The 21610-nt window shown below is 36.4% G+C and overlaps 1 protein-coding gene across 7 annotated transcripts in view; it reads right to left on the reverse strand.

The window, feature by feature from the left end:
• Positions 1–5755: 5755 nt before the first annotated feature.
• MAP4K5 (mitogen-activated protein kinase kinase kinase kinase 5) overlaps positions 5756–21610 on the reverse strand; it is a 110981-nt gene continuing 95126 nt past the window's right edge. For 6 of the 7 annotated variants that reach the window (XM_058739014.1, XM_058739012.1, XM_058739016.1 and 3 more), the window contains 7 exons: positions 20226–20329; positions 19664–19841; positions 16636–16704; positions 14618–14710; positions 11260–11330; positions 8956–9011; positions 5756–7393 (listed from right to left, as the gene is read on the reverse strand). In XM_058739014.1, the coding sequence (XP_058594997.1) occupies positions 7306–7393; positions 8956–9011; positions 11260–11330; positions 14618–14710; positions 16636–16704; positions 19664–19841; positions 20226–20329 (659 nt within the window). In that variant the 3' untranslated portion in view covers positions 5756–7305. Of the gene's footprint in view, positions 7394–8955; positions 9012–11259; positions 11331–13728; positions 13752–14617; positions 14711–16635; positions 16705–19663; positions 19842–20225; positions 20330–21610 lie in introns of those variants that run through there. The other variant, XM_058739015.1, reaches the window with a different exon arrangement.

The following is a 21610-nucleotide window of genomic DNA, read 5'->3' on the forward strand; positions in this document are numbered from 1 at the left end:
TTTTGACTTGTGACTATACCGAAACTTACCCTTTCAACTGTAAATGGACTTTTGGGTTATTTTCAGTTTGGGGCAACAATGGATAATGTTGCTAGGAACAGTCATATAGCTTTTTGGTAAACATGTTTTTGAGATGTACACCTAGGATTGGAAATGCTGGGTTCTGAGCTTACGTGCCTGTTCAGCTTTAGTTTTTCCAAGTGATTGTACCAGTTTGCACCCCTACAAGCAGTACGTGAGTCCCTGTTGTTCCACACCCTCGTCAACACTTCATATTGTCTTCTTTCATTTTAGTCATTCTAGTGTGTGATAGCATTTAGTCATTCATGTGTGATAGTATTGTGCTGTGGTCTTATTTGGTAGTGGCATTATTGTTTTCATTTGTATTTCTCTGGTAACTAATGACTTTGAATACCTCTTAAAGTGTTTCCTGACCCCTTGGATATGCTTTTTCTGTTTAGCTTTATTTAGGTACACTTAAAGTATAATAAAATGTACAAAAAATGTGCAAAGTGTACAAATTGTATTTGAAGTGTACAAATAAATGATTTTAATAAGTGTACAGTTGTGCAGCTATCATCAGGGTCTAATTTTAGAACATTCCCATCATCTCAGAAAGAAACCTCATGCTCACTCACAATCACTCTGTATTCTGAACCCCTGCCCTGTGCACCTGCCCCTAATCTACCTTTTGTCTCCATAGATTTATCTTTCCTGGGCATTTCATAGAAATGGAATCATTACAATATGTGATCTTTTGTGACTCGTTTCTTTTTCTTTCTTTTCTATTTTTTAATGTTTATTTTTTGAGAGGAGAGAGAGCATGAGTGGGGGAAGGGCATACAGAGAGGGAGACACAGAATCTGAAGCAGGCTCCAGGCTCTGAGCTGTTAGCACAGAGCCCGATGCGGGGCCTGAACTCATGGACTGCGAGATGATGACCTGAGCCAAAGTCAGACACTCAACCAACTGAGCTGCCCAGGCACCCCCCTGTGACTAGTTTCTTTTACTTAACATGTTCTTGAGGTTCATCTGCATTGTAGCATGTATCAGCATGTTGTTCCTTTTCATTGCTGAATAGTATTTCATTGCATGGATAGAACATACTTTGTTTACCCTTTTCCCAGTTGGTGAATATTTGGGTTGCTTCCACTTTTTGGCTGTTATGAATTCAGTTTTGGGCATTTGCATACAAGTTTTTATGTGCACATGTTTTCTCTTGGGAAGATACCTCAGAGTGGAATTGCTGGGTCACATGGCAAATCCATGCTTAACATTTTTAGGGAATTGCCAAACTGTTTTCCAAAGTGCTGCACCATTTTACATTGCCACTAGCAGTATAAATGCCTTGGCTTGTCCACAATCTCACCAATATTTGTTTTTGTCTGTCCTTTTCATTTTAGCCATTTTGGTGGTTGTGTAAAAGTACCGCATTGTTGTTTTAATTTGTATTCATCTGACCACGAAGGAAGTTGGATACATTTCCGTATATTTATTGACTATTTGGATGTTACCTTTGGTAGAGTGCTTGTTCAAAATCTTTTGTCCATTCTTCTGTTGTGTTGTCTGCCTTTTTTGTTTTTAAAGATTTTTTAAGTAATCTCTACACCCAGTGTAAGGCTTGAACTCCCAACCCTGAGATCAAGAGTCATGTGCTCTATGGACTCAGCCAGACAGGTGCCCCTATCTGCCTTTTTCTTAATGATTTGTGGAAGTTCTTTGGGTCTTCTGGGTAGGTCTTTTGTGGATATATGTAATGCAAGTCTCTTTTCCATTTTGTGCCTTGTCTTTTCCTTCTTGTAAAGGTGTCCTTAGATGAACAGAGTATTTTAATTAAGTCTATTTTACCAACTTTTCCTTTTATGGTCAAAGTCTTACTGTTCTGTTTGGGAAATCTTTGCTTATCCCAAGTTTGTGAAGATGTTTTATTTTAAAAGAATTATAGTTGTATATATTTTAGATTATTTACAGTCTACCTGGTATTTCTTTTTGTTGTGTGAGGTAGCAGTCAAGATTCCCTTGATATTCTGTTATTGTTTCAACATAATTTATTGAAAAGGCTATCCTTCATTCCAGGGCAGTATCTGTCAAAAAATAAGGTAAGTGTGGGTGTGTTTCTGGACTCACGATTGTATTTCATTGTCAGTCTTCATGCCAATGTCACCCTATCTTAACTGCTATAGTAGCTTTATCATCTCTTGAAATCTGGTAGCCTAAGACTCCCAGGTTTGTTTTTTTTCTTCAAGGTTGTCTTAAGGTGGGGTACCTGGGTGGCTCAATCAGTTGAGTCTGACTCTTTGATTTTGGCTCAAGTCATGATCCCAGGGTTGTGGGATTGAGCTCCTTGTCAGGCTGGCGCTGAGCATGGAGCCTGCTTAAGATTCTCCCTCTGCCTGTCTCCCCAGCTCCTGCTCTTTCTCTCTAAAAAAACAAAACAAACAAAAAAAAACCCCAAAAAGCTTGTCATGAGTATTCCTGACCCTTTGCATTTTATGTAATTTTAGAGTCAATTTGTCAATCTCCATAAAAGTATCTGCTGGAATCACACAGAATCTTTAAATCAACTGGCAGCTTTACAATATCAAACCTAATTCATCAGCGTGGCATCATCTGCCATTTACTTAGGTCTTCTTTAATTTCATTGAGGTTTTGTTAGTTTCAAGTATACAGAGCTTGCATCTCATTTTTCTTGCATATTTGATAGTTTCCTGTATTGTAAATGGAATCCTAAAATTTCATCTTCTCTTTATTACAGGTATACAGATGTATAATGCTGGCAGTGCATCCAGCTGCTTTTCCAAATTCATGATTTCTAACAGTTTTTTTGCAAATGGTATTTTTATTCCTTTCCAAATCTTTCAATGTTTTTTAAAACATTTCTTTGTTTTCTAGGTTTAGGAAAGTGACTAGGATCTCTATAAATAACAAGTTGTGAGAATGAAAACACTTGACTTGCTCCTTTGTCAAGGTAGATTTTTTTTTTTTTTTTTTTGAGAGAGAGGTGGGGGGGTGGGAGAGAGAGGGAGAGGGAGGAGGGAGAAGTAGACAGAGAGGGAGGGAGAATCTTAAGCAGGTTCCATGCCCAGTGCAGAGCCTGACTCCGGGTGGGTGTGGGCCTTGATCTCATGGCTCTGAGACCATGACCTGAGACAAAACCAAGAGTTGGATGCTTAACCGACTGAGCCACCCAGGTGCCCCACATAAGCTATTTCTTGATTTTTTTTTTTTAAGTGTTTATTTATTTTGAGAAGAGAGAGACTTCAAGCAGGGGAGGGGCAGGGAGAGAAAGAATCCCAAGCAGGCTCTATGCTGTCAGCACAGAGCCTGATGCAGGGCTTGAACTCGAATTGAACTGTGAGATCATGACCTGAGCTGCAAACCAAGAGTCAGACACTTTACTGACTGAGCCACCCAGGTGACCCATCTATTTCTTGATATTTAATTTTTAGGTATTATCCATTGATTTCCTACTATGGAAGATGAGGATCTAGATATTTTTCTACCTTATATCCATAACACCATGTCCTCTCCCACTACAAGTATGCTGTAATTTTGATTAGATTCATATTTGCTGTTAACAATGCTATGTCATTCAAACACTGGACATCATTTATTTTTCTTTTCTATACACCATTTTGCTTTCCTGGAGTTAATTAACTGCCAGGTTTTTTTTGTTTTTTGTGTGTGGGGGGTCAGATTTCAGTTTTAGATTAAAAAAAATTTTTTTTAATGCTTTTATTTTTGAGAGACAAAGAGAGAGAGAACGAGTAGGGGAGGGAGACACAGAATCCAAAGCAGGCTCCAGGCTGCAAACTGTCAACACAGAGCTCGGCGCGGGACTTGAACCCACAAGCTGGGAGATCATGACCTGAGCCAAAGTTGAACACTTAACTGAACCACCCAGGCACTCCAGTCTTTCATAAGTTTTTGCTTAGAAACGATACCATCACTGATTGAAAGACCTTGAGGACCTTGAGAAACATCCCCTCCACCCACCTCTGATTTTAGAGGTGGTGGATAGTTCTAAAGAGGCTCAGATTTATTGCCTGCTCTTTCAGCTGTCTGCTTCAGGGCCTTCTCTGACACTTAAGGAGCCTCCCTGGCCAGATGCACACAGTACACTTCAGGGGAGCATGCCCGTAATGCCCCAGCAACAACTCAACCATGAGTGGGAGTCTGTAGATAAATGCCCCAGGCACTTGTCTTTCAGGAGACCATCATGGGAGCTATCACACAGCTTCTCAAAAGACCTGGTAGAATCAAGCTGCCACTGTCCACACAGCAAGGACTTCAATAATGCACCCTTATGTCAACATTTCCCACCTCTCCATCTCAATATTCTAAGTCCCTCACTCCCATTTTCTGGGGTCTCCAAAGAAAATGATCTTACTCTCAGTTCTTTTCTCAGTCTGTTTTAGGAGGAATCTCTTACTCTTTGCTAGGTGTCTAACTCTTAAGATACTGAGATGCATCAAGTATTTTATCAGTTTAATCTTAGTCTCTCCAGGAGTTTCTAGTATGCTGGTATGCTCTCCACGCCTGGTGTAGTGTCATCCTTGGATACCCCATCACCATCTACCAGGGATTTCCATCTCCCTCCTGTGTGGAAACCCATTTTCTGCATCTAATGTCTTCATTTTGCTTAATTTATGCCCTTATTTTTATGAAGCACATCTTCTAGTAGCTTCCTGAGAAAGGCTATATGGGAGGTACAGTTTTTGAGAGCTTGTACCACCAAAAATATCTTAATTTTTACCCTTAGGTTTGATTAATAATTTATTTGGATCCAGAAGTTTGGGTTGGAAATTTCTTTCTGAGTTTTGAAGGCACTGCTTCTGGTGAAATTTGAAGCTATCCTGATTCTTATTCCTTGATGTATGACTTTCCCCTTTCCTTTGGAAACACAGATCTTCTCTTTGGCTCCCATGTCTCTGAAATTTCACAATGATGTGCTTTGGTACAGATTTTTAAAATCTATTGTGTCTTTTCAATCTGGGATCTGAAGTTCTTCAGTACTGGAAAAACTTCTTGAAATACTCTACTGATTTCTTCTTTGTTGTTTCTTTTGGATAACGGGCCTCCCTGGCTATTAGTCTTAACTCCCCCTCCCCCTTCCCCCAATGTTTCCATTTCTTTTTATTTTCTGAGAAATTTCTTCAACTTGATATTCTAAAGCTTCTACTGAATTATTCAGCTATGCTATCATATTTTCTAAGAGCTTTTTATTTTCTGAAAGCTCCTTTTTTAGTATTCTACTCTTGACTCATACTTGCAACATCTTTCAGAATATGTATTTTTTCTTTTGACATTATCCTGCATAGTCTGTTGCCTCTAAGTGCTTCTTTCCCATAACTGTTTTCTCCCTTTTATGTTACAGGTTTTCCTCAGGTATTTCATATGTCTTGGTTGTTTAAAAATTATTAATATCATAGGACTATAAGGCTAACTGCAAGGTCTGGATGCATGGAGTGGAGGGCATGTTAACTATGATTTTCATGTCAGGATCTATTTAGGTCTTTCCACTTGAACTGGCCAGACTGCACAGAGAAGACTTCCAATACTGTTGGCGTGGGAAGGTCTGGCTGCCAGGATTCAGTGAGAGGAGGGCATTGGTCTTTGTATCCAGTATGTATGTAAATATTTTGTTTTGAGTGGGGTCCCCTGCCATCTATTGTATCCAGTGTCCTTCAGTCCAGGGGCCTCATTTAACATACCCAAAATAAACAGGCACACACTTGCTGAAATCATATCGATGTGCATTTTAAAAGAAAATTTACTTTATATTTTATTTGCATAACATTTTATTGTTTGCGTATTGCATAGTGAAAAGAACAGAGTCACAAGACTCACGGTCTGGCTCAACCACCAACTTGCTGTGTGAACTGGGTAAGTCTCTTAACTTTGCTAAACGCTTATTTCCTCATCTGGAAAATGGAGATGATAACACTCCCTATTTTACAGAGCTGGTAAAGACTGAATGAGATCGTTCTACTGTTTTCTTCTCAAGTAACTGCTGAAGTAATCTATAGTTTGCTATTGCTAGCCTCTTGTTCATGATCTCAATGCTAGCTGTTCTCAGTAAATGTGTTAGGACAACAGGTACCAACGTGACACTTCAACTCTGAGTACTAACAATAGCAAAAGAGAAGCAAACTCAAAAATGGCCCTATCCTTTCTTATTTTCAGAATACTGGTTTTTATAATACTTATTTATACTATCCCATCAGGAATTCAATTTCATTTAAATATTTTTTTTCTTAAACCTACTCAAAATGAATACCTACATATGTGAAAAAACCCAAGATTACACATGTAGCTGCTTTACAGTCTCCCCTGTGGTACAGTATAAGTAAAATACATATCATGGGCAGTTAAATACATCCCCCCTTACATTCGGGATGATAATATATATGAATATTAATTTATTATGCATTATCCCTAATGTAAAAAAAAATCACAGGTATATTATACTGCTTGTCGAGAATACATACACATGGTAGTCACATCTAGACATACATACCCCTTTAACAATACTTCAGCCATTATCAGTATCTTCTGTATGACCCCCTGCAACTATCTATAATTGAAAACACAAAACTCCCTTTTAAGGCGATTCTGGATGATACTGTATTATAAAATACTTGTATTAAGTAAAACTGCATGTATGTACTGAACCCAAACACTCTGCCTTTAACCCCTCAAAGTACTACTCTTGGAAGGTAAACAAAATTTTTATACATTATAAAAAAAATTAAGCTGCTCTGAAACCCTCCTCTGCTAAGTTACATACATTACACCACTCCAGCAAGAGATTAATAAATAAGGATTAAATATTCTATTTTACAAAAACATACAGAATGGCCAATGTAAAAGTGAAAGGCTTCTTTGATAATTTCTTTATCAAATTATGTTCATTAAGAAGGAATCAAACATGGTATAAAACAAGAAAACTGTCACTACATTTATCTTTCTGAAGATAATCACGTGAGCTGTTATCTAAAAATATCATGGCACCCTTGTTACAAACATTATTTTTTTTTAAAAAGACTGTGTTTCCTGGAACTAGAGGACTATTTGTCTCATAGCTTTTATTAAGCAAACTTGATATAACCACCACACAGTGGCAAGATAGAATCGCTGTTTCCAGCTACAGAAATATTGAATTCCACCTTAAAGTACGGATCACTTGAGATAGAACCCATTAAGAGCTAAAGTAAATCCTAGTGTAGTTTGTACTGAACTTAAGAGAGTTTTGCTTTCAATGGAGTATACTCATTTTCCTGTCACTGGAGATAGTTTTGGTGTTTAGTAACTATTCTCATGTCCAGCCAAGATGTACAGATTGCTGTGTGCAGTAGGATTTTCTGTTGGCCTACTTTCCAAAACGACAACCCTGCAATTAAACCAAAACAAAAGACTTAAGAGTGAAGACAGAGATTGCATGCTTCATTCAAATACTGATATCAAACCGTGAAAGAATATCACTGTTCAAAAAGATCACAGGTGCACTGTCAAATTCTGCTCTACACTTTATAGCTTAAAAACAAAACTAAGGATTGATGAATTTATGAATATGAAATATTGAAAACATTTCAGGATAGTCTCATCTTATTCCAACTAAAATCAAATTTGCTTATTTATATATGCCAATAGAAGGTAAAATAAAGCTTTTAGAATACAGCTGATTCTAGAACAACATGAGGGTTCGGGGCACTGACGCCCTGCACAGTTGAAAATCCATGCGTAACTTTTAACTCCCCCCAAACTTAACTATTAATAACCTACTGGCGACTGGAAACCTTACTGATAACATAAACAGCTGACTGACACATATTTTGTATGTTATATGCATTATATACTATATTCTTACAATAATGTAAGCTGGAGAAAAAAGTTATTAAGAAAATCATAAGAGAAAATACATTTTCAGTACTGAACTCTATTGAAAAAAGTCTGCATACAAGTGGACCCATGCAGTTCCAACCTGTGTTGTTCAAGGGTCAATGATATACACAACGAGAAGGGAATGAATGAGAATAAAACAGGATTCTACGAGATGCTCATCCAAATAGTGATTCTGTGACTAGCCTGAATTTGAAGAGCAGAGGTTCTTAATCCTTGCCTCAGGACTGATGCATATTACAACGGCCAATTTTGCTGCACTAACAACTTTTGGTGGGAAGACAGGAAGGGAAGGGGACTTTATTAGTTGCACAGGTAGACAATATGGACTTTGGAGAACAAAAACTACTAATTTTTTCCTAAGACGGCAGTTTTGGAACTTATCTTTCATTCTGATCGCAGAGACCACATAATTCCTTCTAATTTAGACTGACCAGAAATGGAGCCAAATGTTTTCTGATATAAAAGCAAATGTCAGGAGGTGCATATCCTGCTGGGTTTATGCAGTAATAGTTAATGGAAGGTAACAAACCAGGAACAAATGATGAAAACAAAAGGGGTCTGAAATATGTCATGGTACTAGGGACATAAACACACTGTCTTGGCTGAATGTAACTATCTCTAGAAACACGATCTTCACATTGACAAAAAGATCGCTTAATCGACTAATTCTTCTCTCTCTCAATAAATGTACAGGGATATTTAAAAAAAATTTTTTTTTAATGTTTTATTTATTTTTGAGAGACAGAGAGTGAGCAGGGGAGGGGCAGAGAGAGAGAGAAAGACACAGAATCTGAAGAGGCTCCAGGCTCTGAGCTGGCAGCACAGAGTCCGACACGGGGCTCGAACTCACAAGCCGTGAGATCATGACCTGAGCTGAAGTCGGATGCTTAACCGACTGAGCCACCCAGGCGCCCCGATACAGGGTTATTTCTCAGAGTTGCTGAGCCTTCTAAGAATTTTGTTTGAAACACAGTTATAGGCTGATATTAGAATTAAGAACACAACCACTAAATTCATTTGGTAATGAAATTAAAACAACCAAACTATTACCTGTCTGATCCCAATAAGCGGAAAACTCTTGTTTCGTCTGAAATTTCCTGGGTAACCTATGAAAGAAAATATCAGTAATACCTTTATCCCCATATTATTTAAATCATAATTTAAAAACCACTTAGAACCATTATTAAAGAGACGGATAATTTTTGATAGGCTCAATTCCTCAAGTGAAATAAATTTTCATAAGTTTTTTTGACTGCCTTAATGGTAGAAATAAACCAGTATTTATGGAACATCTGGTATGGGTCAGGTACTTTCCTTAGAATAACTCTTTGTGATATATATTATAATCCCCATATTACTGGAGAAAAAACCACTACGGCTCAGAGAAGTTGAATAAGTTGCTTAAGACCATCTAACTGGCAGACCCAGGATTTGAATACAGGTTTGCTGGACTGCAGAGCCCCTACTCTTCCCTTTGTGTCAGTGCAGATGCTCACGGTGGCACCCCACAGGCCCCTGAGTTCTAGAGAGTTGTGGTGGGCACTTCCATGTGCTAGTATCTTACATCAGTATTATCTATGGTATTCCTTTGCTCTGTTTTCTGCAAAGCTGTAGAAGGTACACTCACACATGCACAGGTACGATTCCCAAATGTGGGGAGCTTATACCCTTGGGAGTAACCCTTACTCAAGAGGGACAGCAGTTGGTGTATAAACGCACCAGCCTCCCCACCTTCAAATGAGTCTATTTTGAGGTGTGCTCTGTACCCTTCCTCAGTGGTCCCTTTGGGATTAAGCCCTGGTTGCCCATAGTGGGAACCAGTTTATTAATGTGCTCTTTAATGGCTTTTCCCCCTCTCCATCTTATACTCTGCACTCCATCACTTGTTTTCTGGGATCTACTACCAATAAACTACCTGCACTTGATTCCTTGTCTTAGGGTCAAGCTTTTGGAGGAATCCAAACTATAAAAGTGTGGATATAAAATAAGCATAAAAATAGTCTGTTATCAATGAACTTGTAGTCTAGCTGGGAAGACAGAATTAGTAAACTTGAAGTGGGAAATTAATGAGGTGCTATACCACATGGAGCTGATTTTCAGAGAGTAAGTCCAGAAATGTGCCAATCACTGTGGACTGGAATGGTTGAATACTACTTTATAAATATAATAGCTAGGCCCAAATTGAAGGATGAGAGTATAAAGAGGTAAGCAAAATGAGTTTAAAAAAAAGGAAATACAATTTGTACTTAATATAGTGAACATCAAGTATTTTCTGCAGATTTCCAACCATAGGAGTGGCACACTGGAAAAAGGACCTAGGGACAATTAATTTTATGGCAGTAAGTAGGGCTACAGGTTTCATTAAGTGCAGGGGTCTGGTGACATTTAGTGACGTAAGTAAACTGACATATTCAAAGACAGCTGATTTATGTCATTTTCTCTTGGAAGCATTCTAATCCCATGTTCATGGAAAAGGTACAAATAATCAGTTACATATATATAAGAGCATGGATAAAACTAGAGATAATTCAAGTAGAAGACTTAGCTTTAAAATAAGTCCACACATGTGTGAGACTATAGTGTAAAAGACACGAGTGGGAAATGGTACATGTTAGCTAACTATTAGGATTCATCTCTCAAGGTGAATTCCAAGTCCCATCTCCTGCATGAAATGTAGCCTGATTATCTTAGCTAGAAGTGATTTTTGGAGACCCTTAAAATCCAGACTCTACCATTTAACTAGCCACTTAACTCTGGGCAAGTTACTTAACCAGTCTGTGCCTATAAAAAAGAAAAAAAATGGGAATATGAATAGGACCTAACCCCATTTAATTATTAGCCTTAAATATAAGCTAATATTTGTAAAGTGCCTGAAACACAGATGTTATAAAGGTTTGATATTATTTATAACACTTCATTACACCTTACAGTGCTATAATAATAGTGTCTTGTACGTAGTTGGTACTCAATAAGTATCTACTAAATGAGTCAATTTTCTTAGATTTTTTTCCTTAGTCCTGTGATCTAATACATATTAATTTAGAACTTTAAGTGTAATATTAAAAATAAGCTACACATTTATAGAGTATGGAAAAGGCTTATTAAATTTAGAGAAGTATAAGCAATCTTGGCAACCACATTTACAAATGACAGATGAGAGGACTGAAGTGTGCAAACTCATGTTTGACAATTCCTTGTGGCCACAGAAGAATCATACAATGAGTAAGAAACTGAACATTATCTGAAAGGAAAATACTGGCAATTTTGCTCTATCAGTTCATAGCATTAAAGGCACTAAACATGGTAATGTGGGTTCAGAAAGAAAATTCATCAAATGAATGTAAGAAATCTTACCTCATCTGACTTGAAGCTTTTACCCTGCATTCCATGTTTCCAGAAAGCCAACACACTATCTTGAAGGCATACTAAAAAAGATTAGAGAGAACTGAAACTAAAATAAAGCACAGAGTAATTCATTACACATTTTCTTTAACTGTTTTTAATAAAACTAATGTAAAGCTCTCCCCAAGTGCTTGGTGCAAGATCCCACTGTCTAGACCATCTGTTCCCAACATGTTTGTGGCCAAGCCATGCCTAAGCTCAAATAATTTATTGAGGCAGGGTCATGAAAGCTTTCAAAGACATATGTAACAGGCATTCGTTTAGACACAGGCTAACTTCTGATGAGCTGGATATCAACATATTAATTTCTCTTTCATATACTATCTTTTGTCTTAGGTGAATAAAATAATAAAACACACATAATTGTTTTTTTGGATCAAAAACATGGTTATTTAAATACTGTTATATATTTAGAATAGCTAAAAGGAAGCATCTTTTATTTATACTCACATTCTCCCTATTACAACATTTATTTGAAAAAATAGACCTTACAATCCAAAATGTAACCACACACTGAATATTTATGATCTGTGAGCCAATTCTTACTGGGAGGGTCTACCAGTTAGAGTAGTCACTGCTGTCACACGGAGCCCCTGTGCCTCTGCCCTGGATTTGTAGGCCCCACTGTCCTTATGACACTTCACAGCCAAGCATGCCCACCTTTCCAGTAGCTCTGGATTCAGGAGTGACCATGACCCCAAAGTATGGCCACATGGCATGCTTCAGCCCCTCCTGCTCCTCACCCATCTCCCATGTTCCCCTGGTGTGGCCTGAAGGTCTCTGGGGGGGAGACCTGTTCCTGCTGTGCCTTATCCATCTCTATGTTCTGCCTGGTTTCAAGCACAGGCCTGGGCCCACTGAGGCACCCTTATGGGGTAACTTAGAGGTTCAGAAACAGAGGAGGCAGGCTCCACAATTGTGGGGAAGGGGAGCAGGGCCTCTGGGCCCTTCCTGGAGGAGGCTGCAGTCATGAAACTACAGTCAGTGAGGGAGGGAGGAAGGAAGGAAGAATGAGGGAGAGAACCTATTTGATTGTTGGAGAGTTAGCCATATGCCCTACACCAGTAAAGGTAATGGGAGAATGTGATTGAAGCATTTTATTTCTTACTAGAACATGGAGTCTGTAAAAAGTTAATGTAAAAATGTTCTGGGTTAAGTTAGCTCACTGAAAATAAAAGTATCTTACATAACAAATCACACAAGTTTCACTAACTGTGACAAATAAAAAACCCAGTTACTGGTTTTATTTTTAAAAAGTGATTTAAAGGGACTCTTTTTCTTTACCCAGCAGGATCCTTGTAATTATTTCAAAGTTCACTAGCAAGGAGGATGATAGCTTAAGAGAACCAAACTTTTGTGTAACAATTAAAATTCCCTAAAAAAATGTGGCATGTATAAAAAAGTTTAGGTAGCAGTATGTTTCAGTTAAAATGAAAAGGAACTAAAGATCTGTATGTCAGAATCCCTACTGAAAATATTAAATCTTAGAAATTGGTATGCAGTATCCAGCACATAAAGGAGTAAAAGAAGAAACTAGTTCCAACATCCCTTCTGTCCTACCATCTACAGAAAGTTCAGGTTTCCTGCTTCAATAAATTAAAATTTCCAACTGCAAGCAAAGCACTTTTATGTAAGATATTTACATAGTGGGATGAACGTACCCTGCGACAGGGCAAAATTCCAGTTAAGAAACCATTAAAATACTTAGGATAAAAACTTTCTGAATAATGAGAAACATTTAACATTTAATGAGAAACATGCATTTTTTATGGTCCAAATTGCCAACTTTGTTTTAACTATTTTTGACCTACAGTAGAGTCATATCATAAATTGTTCAAAATATTCCCAGCCATGGCATTTTTTTCCCCTAAGTTCTATCATCCCTGGGGAAAATATTTACTGACAAATAACCAATAAGGATGCAAACAATAATAAAATACAATAATTTTTATCATAAAACCAATGAGTAATTACACAGAGTGAAACACTCATTGAAAAGGAAGCAAATTAGGGGCGCCTGGGTGGCGCAGTCGGTTAAGCGTCCGACTTCAGCCAGGTCACGATCTCGCGGTCCGTGAGTTTGAGCCCCGCGTCGGGCTCTGGGCTGATGGCTCGGAGCCTGTTTCCGATTCTGTGTCTCCCTCTCTCTCTGCCCCTCCCCCGTTCATGCTCTGTCTCTCTCTGTCCCAAAAAATAAATAAAAAACGTTGAAAAAAAAAAATTTAAAAAAAAAAAAAAAAAAGAAAAGGAAGCAAATTAAAATGGCATATTAGTTTCCGAGTCCCGTGGGAAACAAGTTATTTATATATAAATAGACCTAAAAGCAATAACCATCAGCACACCCCATCTTACATGGCAAAGAATTACAGCATATCTAACACCATTAATCACATCACACAAATACCTTTATGATTTGGAAAAAAACGGGAGAAGTACTTAATTCACTTCATGCAGCAAAGGGAACAATGAACAGAAATTTAAAAAAATGATTTCAAGTTTTAAATACCCAGGAAATAACAATAAAAGATTATGATCTAGACCTGCACTGTCCAATACAACATAGCGACTAGCTACATGTGGCTATTAACATTAAAAACGCATTAAAATTTACAAAATTAAAATGTAGCACTAGCCACGTTTCAAGTACTCAACAGGTACGGTTAATGACTACTATATTTAAGAGCACACAGAACATTTCTCTATCACTGAAACTTCTATGAGACAGTGCTGGTCTAGACAATCCTAAGTAGGGAATGAACAAAAAGTCAAGTATTCTGAACACATTATTAAAAAAGGAGGCTTGAGGGGCGCCTGGGTGGCGCAGTCGGTTAAGCGTCCGACTTCAGCCAGGTCATGATCTCGCGGTCCGTGAGTTCGAGCCCCGCGTCAGGCTCTGGGCTGATGGCTCGGAGCCTGGAGCCTGTTTCCGATTCTGTGTCTCCCTCTCTCTCTGCCCCTCCCCCGTTCATGCTGTGTCTCTCTCTGTCCCAAAAATAAATAAAAAAAAAACGTTGAAAAAAAAATTTAAAAAAAAAAAAAAAAAAAAAAAAAAAAGGAGGCTTGGGCAAAATAGTTGTAGGGGAATAAACTTCCAGTTATAAAACAAAGAAGTCACAGGGATGTAATGTACAGTATAAGGAATAGAGTCAACAATGCTGTAATAACTTTGTATGGTGACAGATGGCAACCAGATTTATTGTGGGGATCATTTCATAATATATAAAAATATCAGATGACTATGATGTATACCTCAAACAGGATATTGTATGTCAATTATATTTAAGTTAAAAAAATAATAAGGGAGACTTACCTACAGATTCAATGCGAAAATCAAAACTTAGCTCAGAGGCCAGTTTCTTACTTGATTTTAGTTTTCCTTGTAGATTTACTATTTTTACAAATTCTTAAAAAAAAAGAAAAAGCAAGTCAAAACTGGAAATGAAAATCTGCTAAAATAAATGTAACTTGATATGTGGATTCTACATGGATATAGAACAAACTTATTTGTCTTAATTAAGTTCAGCTATTTATCATGATTCAAGCATGACCGGTGAAAACTGTCATTATGTTTTATAAGATATAAAAGTACCATTTAGTAAATGGCAATTTCACTGCTATTTTTTTTTCATTTAGGATATATGGAACATTTACACCCTCAATTTTTAAAAAGCATGATGTTTCAAAGTGTCTACTTGGTGTCCAAGTACTCAGCAATCAGTAGAATTTTTCCCTTACACATTATATAACATATGATATGTAATATTTGCAGTAATTCATAACTTTAGTATGTGAATAGTATTCTACAGAGGCATACAGGGGCAATAAATAGTACTTTTCAAGGGTCATAATTTCTTTTAAGTAAACTCTGGGATGGTGAATATACACAAATCTATTTTTCATCTATTTGTTTTTTTAATTTAACCATCTTTAGCTCTGACTTGGAAGACACCTGTTCTGTGTATTACTTTCTTATCTGTCTACTATGATTTGTGATTATAGGCCTGTCTCCACTGTTGCTTACTGAAACTGACTTATACTTATAGTTGGCAACTCATTTTAAACGTCTTACTCTACTCCCTTTTAAAAACCTCAAGAAAGTCAACTTTCCATTTACCTTGAATAATTGGGATATGGAGGGCCTAGCTAATCAAAGCTTTTAAAAACATTTTTGATAAGATATATAAAATATAAATATATTTTGATAAAATATATAAAATGCAAAATGAAAACTAAGCACAATTTATTTTCCTTAGATGACTCAGAAGGTTTTTAGGGATTTCAACATTAAAGGATCAGTATTATTAAAATTAAATTCTGATTATTTGCTTAATCAGTACTGAACTTCCCACTTGGTTAGATAAAAAAGAATTTCTTAAATACACTTTAAGGTAACAGAAGAACACTCCAATCTTACCAGTATTCAAAGAATCAAAAATACTTAAAGAAAGGATGATGGGTGAATGAAACACTTTGGGTTTGTTCACTTGTCTATAATATGAGATGGTCTTTATGATGCCCTAAGGGAAATCCACTAAGGAACTCTTTAGAGAACAGAAGTTAGGACAAAAATACAGGCAAATTAAGTAGTAGAGCAATTTTTAAAATTACCCTGAACACCTATGGGCAGGTCCAGTAATTGAAAAAACATTGGGATGGACAAAACATAGCAAAGATTGCCAAGTTTCAAGTATAATTCTAAGTCTTGGTGAATTTCACCTTGCACAATGTACTGCATAAAAATAAGGTGAGTTTTTAAGAACCAGACTGCTTCATTTGAAAACTGAAATAATTTCTGCTGTTGAAGTTTTTTCTGCTTCTCTATTGCTTATAGTACAACACACATCTATCAATAACATCTCTCCCTGCATCAAAAGAATCACAACTAGCAGGTGAGGATGTCAAATCTGTCTGTACATTACACTGTCACTTCTACATGATTCTAAAAGTTCATGCTATATGACAAAGTGACCATACTAGTATAACCTTCTATTTTTTCCAATTATAATGAGGTAGGAAAAAACCCTCAGAATAGTTTTATACAGAATTTACACATAATAGTTTTACACAAAATTTTACTCCGCGGTAATAGCAAACTATCTAGTATGTTTCCAAGTAGCTAAACAAAATAAAGAAAAAGTCACAGAGAGTAGTATTAACAAACCAATTAATTACAATATCTGTAGCCAATTTAGGATTTTCATCAATAAAACAAAACCACTTAAGGTGGAAAAGTAAAAATTTTGAATTACAGCTTAATAGAATCAATTCCATGAAAAGACCTGTTCTATCAAGCAGTATACTCAGAATAAACTTTAAGATAGTACTTACTATCTAAACACACTAAAACGGTATCTCTCTCCAACTGTGTTACATGAATGGAATCCAGCTGTTGACTGCCTTAGAAGGGGTAAAAAAAAAAAAAACAAACAAAAAAAACAGGGTTACCATTACACAACAGGCTTTAAAAACCAAAGCTTAGAAAAGCAACACAAATTCTTATTTTCTTCTGTGATTTAAAACTAGTCTTTGAAATTTAAGAAAGAAATTGTATTTTGTAATTATGTTATCTCTAAGAAAAATTTACGTAGGTCAACTTAGAAAAGAACTTAAAATGCTAAGCATGGCTAAATGAGCTGAGAAAAGCTCAAGTTTACATTTAATTAATACCTCAGCTAGTTCTAGAAAGATGTTACAAACATAAATTGAAGCCAACGGTAAATATGGGGAAGAAAGTAAATGCATGCTATACAATGACTAGATTTTGCTGTGTATTTTATAGTAGCCAATGGGAGGATGGAAACAAGTTCATCAGTTAGGTGATCACAGCATCTGAGATAAAAATAAGTCAGTAATTCAGAAAAAGCAAAAAAGATTAATGAAACTATGATCAAAGAGAAACGTTCCTGGTGTTGGGGTGTGTGCATGTATAAGTAGGACTTCCTTTATTAAGAGGACACAGTAATATAATGAACAATACTGTCAACAACATCTTTGAAGGAAGCAACTTTCAGAACTTTGCTGATATTCACAGGGCCGCTCTGCTAACAGATGTGATGACATTTTTGTAAAACATTGTGGTAAAATAATTCATTTTAGGCACTCAGATTGCTTGAATGGTCTAGCTAAATCGAAGAAAAGATTTTAGATAATTCAGGGCAGTCATTTTTAATTACATCTCTTTGGAAAGCCCATGGATCCTCTCCCTAAAAACTGCACATCTGACACAAACACAAAATTTTATATATTATTTTGGGGTGTTTTGGACCTTCCAAAGCCCATTCAAAGACAAGAATTTAAACTGAAGTTAAAAGAAGTTAAAAAATAAACTGTTGGTTCCTCAGGCAACACTCCAAAAAATAGTTTTTCTCAACAAATCTATATACATGCTTTTATTCAGCAAATATTTACTTAGTGCTGATAACAGGCTAAAGACCATCCTTGGAGATAAAGATACTACAATAATAAATCAGACTAAAACTGAAGACAGTCTTAGAACAGGAGTTCATTTTAACAGTTACAACTGTTGCCAATTCAAGGCCTGACCTCAAAAATGAAGACAGACAGGAGGTAGATTAATAATCATTTGCAAAAATGGAGAAGCCTACGTAATATAAGGACAACCATTGCTAGCGGATGATGTGAATGATTAACCTTAAGCAGAGTCCAGGCTCTCTCTCAGAAAGTAATTTTGGGTATGCCTTAATTTTAGCGTAGACAATGTTAAAAGTGGGTAGAATAGTACCCTCAAGCATTAAAAAACCAAACAGCAACAACAACAAAAACCCTCAACCCCCCAACCCACAAATTCACAAGAGGACTAACTAAATGTCTACCCCTGAGCAATGCAACTTAATATATCAAATAGAAGCAAGTGGATGCAAACACATATTAAATAATTGTATGAAATGACTTGCTCTATACTATTATCATATACTAACCAGTAGGAAAAAAAAAAAGTTAGGGCTATCTGCCAAAAATGATCTTGGTTTTTAAATAAACTGATCTTTAACCCATCTTTTTACAGTAACTACACAATAGAAACATGTTTCTATTTGGGCTGCTTATATTTCAGGATAACAAAACAACGTCATTTGTATCTGTCAGCTGTACAGGAAGGGATGCATCTAACTCAACCAAAAGCATTAAACAATTAAGTTAAAGAAGGGGTGGAGTGTAGGTGGGGTGGGACGGCACAGAATACAATCTTATTTTACTGTAAATTATGACTTGGTCCATAAAGAAAGTGATTATAGTCACGTGCATGCTGGAACTGGCTTGAACTGGGTTGTTAAATTTGCAGGAATTTTGTGAGCCACATGACACAAGGTTGGTAGTCTGAAATATTCCCTTGGTGGGAGTATTTATACCACAGAATTGGCAACTATTACAAGCCAGGCTTCTCTGCACCCCAAGTGCGTGTTGTTAAACATTTATTAGGACACCACTGGTTCATGTTGATTCTTATTCTCAAAGTGACATCAGTGTGGTTCTGCAATAACTTCAATAGCTGGGTTGTATAAAGAATTCTTGCAATTTAGCCTTACAAATGAGCAAAAGCCAAAGATATTTAATAAGAATCATCAAACTTGATACTTGTAACAAACTTCTTCACAAGGTAATAGAGGATATTATGTGGTAAGTAATGAAAATAGTTATGACTGAAGCTTGCTTGACTTCACATATAAAAAAAAGATGATAAATACAGGGTTAGAGATGATCAAATAACAGATTAGCACAAAAAAAAGGTAAAAGATTCCCTTCATTTCACTTACTATGCAGATTTAAAAAATAAATTCTTGGTTGATTTGTTTCAACTTTAAAATTTAAGAATCAGCTTCCCAACCTTTTTAGAGCTTTCACTGAGACATATTTGATAAAATCCTAGGCAAACGCATCATTCTAAGAAAGTCCAAGAGCTATTTCCCTGTATCTTTAAATGGTAAAGCTTGGAGGTCACACCTGAGAAGCTTCTAGTCAAATCTGAAAAGCACTTGAACATAATGATTCTAGGAAGTGTGTGTGGGGGGAAACTGATAGGAACCAAGCTAAATCTCTTTGCTTGAGAAGCTGATAACATTTGAAAAATACCGTAGAAAACTTATTTATTAAGTTCAAAAATTAAGTGGTAACATTTTAAGATCTTTATATGTGAGGAATCATTAAACTTTGCCTTGGTAAAATAATTTGTATCAATTGCCTCAGGCAAATAGAGATCATAAACTATATATACATGTTCCTCTGGGCTTACTTGGGAAACTATGTTGACGCTCTGAACCAGCCCATGCTAACTGAGCTTATTCTGATTCTTTTACATGAAAAAGCATCAATGTTTTAACATCAGGTTAAAAACACTTACCTGCGCCAATTTCTGTAAACCATGAAGATGCAGAGTTCAAATTGATTGTCTCAAACTGAACGACCTGATTTGACTCGGTGCCCTTGCTAATAGCTACACAGACCATAGGGTATTCCTGTTCTGGTATTACCAGCATTTCAAAAACATTCAAAGGACTTGGCAAAGGAAAATCAAAGTGCTGAGAAAAAACAAACAGAAGTATAACTTAGAAACAATCTCTCCACTCATACCATTGAATAAAGCCAAAAAAAGGCTTTCATTTTCTCCTTGATTGATCTACTTCAAAAAAGGATTACATCTAGCATCTTGATAAGGATGAGTTTTCTATAAAATAGTTTTAGAGAATTGGCCATATTCATCTTTATGGTTGCAATGCTTCTGTAAGTTTATTGACATAAGTTAAAGAGGAAATCTTAACAAGAATGCAAGAACCCCTAAACCAAGTAAATACCCATAAATAACTATAAATGTGCTGACCCCAGATAGTACTGAGATCTTGTACTTTCAGCTTCAGTTACACACTAGTATTTTCTAAAGAAGAAAACTACAGAGTAATATATACCTTTATCAACATGAACTTCTGCATAGGCTCATACCACTGGAGTAAAACAATTCCAGACTGTAAAGCTCCACAGAGGTATTTATGTCCTGTGTAAGGGTTTCTGACTGGAAAGAAACAAAGCAGAACAGACATAACCAAAACACTGACTACCTTGATGTGAAAACATAATTATTTTAGTTAATTAAAAGTAACAACTGAGCTATGCTAATATAAGAGCTAACTCACTTTCTTTATAAAGGCAGGGATGATATATGAGAAAAACAATGAAATGTGGCCTGCCATCAATATCAAAATATGGATGGAAGAAGAAACTATTTTAAGTGATAATTTAGCTGGTAAAGGAAAATCATTGTTTCTATTCACCAGGGTGGTAAGAGTAAGTAAAGAAAGATGATGTCTTCTCTTCTGGCTTTGTTACTCCTTCCTTTTCACTTTATTTCAATTTTAAATCATACACATTTACTTCTAAACATCTTCAGTAGGCTAGGTTGTTAAACATAGGAACTTTCTACGAGGATGATATTTTAAGCTCTAAAACACCTAAACTTACTTGCAACCTAAAGAGCTGGGTTTTTTTTGTTTTTTGTTTTGTTTGTTTGTTTTTTAAGTAAATTGAGTGAAAGAGAAGGTCTAGGAAGCAACTGAAATCTATGATTTCATTCTTGGTATAGTAGTTTACAGTTGTCTACTTAAGTCAAGATGGAAACTTGTCTTACTAGTTTACTAGTTTCCTAACTTTTACATTTTACTAAAGATGTAACTTTCTTGACTCAAATCTACAAAAACTCATATTGGTCAGTCCTTCTCCCCAATTTGACTCTCATCAACAATTATGTGTACCAATTACAAGAGTAGTTATTTGCAATAAGCTCTACCTTAATGTATTTATGAGTTTATATCTTAGATTATATATAAGCTTCTAGACCTTTCTTGAGTCATAGATCTTGGGAATCTGATAATAGATATGAACCTGATTCTTCCTAGAAAATGCTCATGAAATTTGTTTATAACTAGGAACATATGCTATGCAACTATGCAGCATGAAGACCAATGAATACACTCACTGCTTCAACAAACAGAATTAAACAGGAAGTTATGAGCCCAGGATCTGAAGTCATTAGACAGGGTCTGATCCCAGGTATCTGGGTATCTGATCCCAGGTATCATGGGGTTATCTGAGGGTTAAATGAGATAAGATAATTAAACAGTAGAGAATTTAACCTTGCTCCAAAAGAGGTCTAGCCTGTGCCCACCTCCGCACCCCCCCCCCCACCTCCCACTTTGGAAGGTAATCTCTAGGCCTCAGGAGAATGTCATGTCTGATAAGAGTGTCTTCATTTGCCTGGGGCCTTGTGTCAATGAATTGCCTCAACAATATGATTTAG

The sequence above is a fragment of the Neofelis nebulosa genome, chromosome 7 (assembly GCF_028018385.1).
Source record: "Neofelis nebulosa isolate mNeoNeb1 chromosome 7, mNeoNeb1.pri, whole genome shotgun sequence".
NCBI lineage: Eukaryota > Metazoa > Chordata > Mammalia > Carnivora > Felidae > Neofelis > Neofelis nebulosa.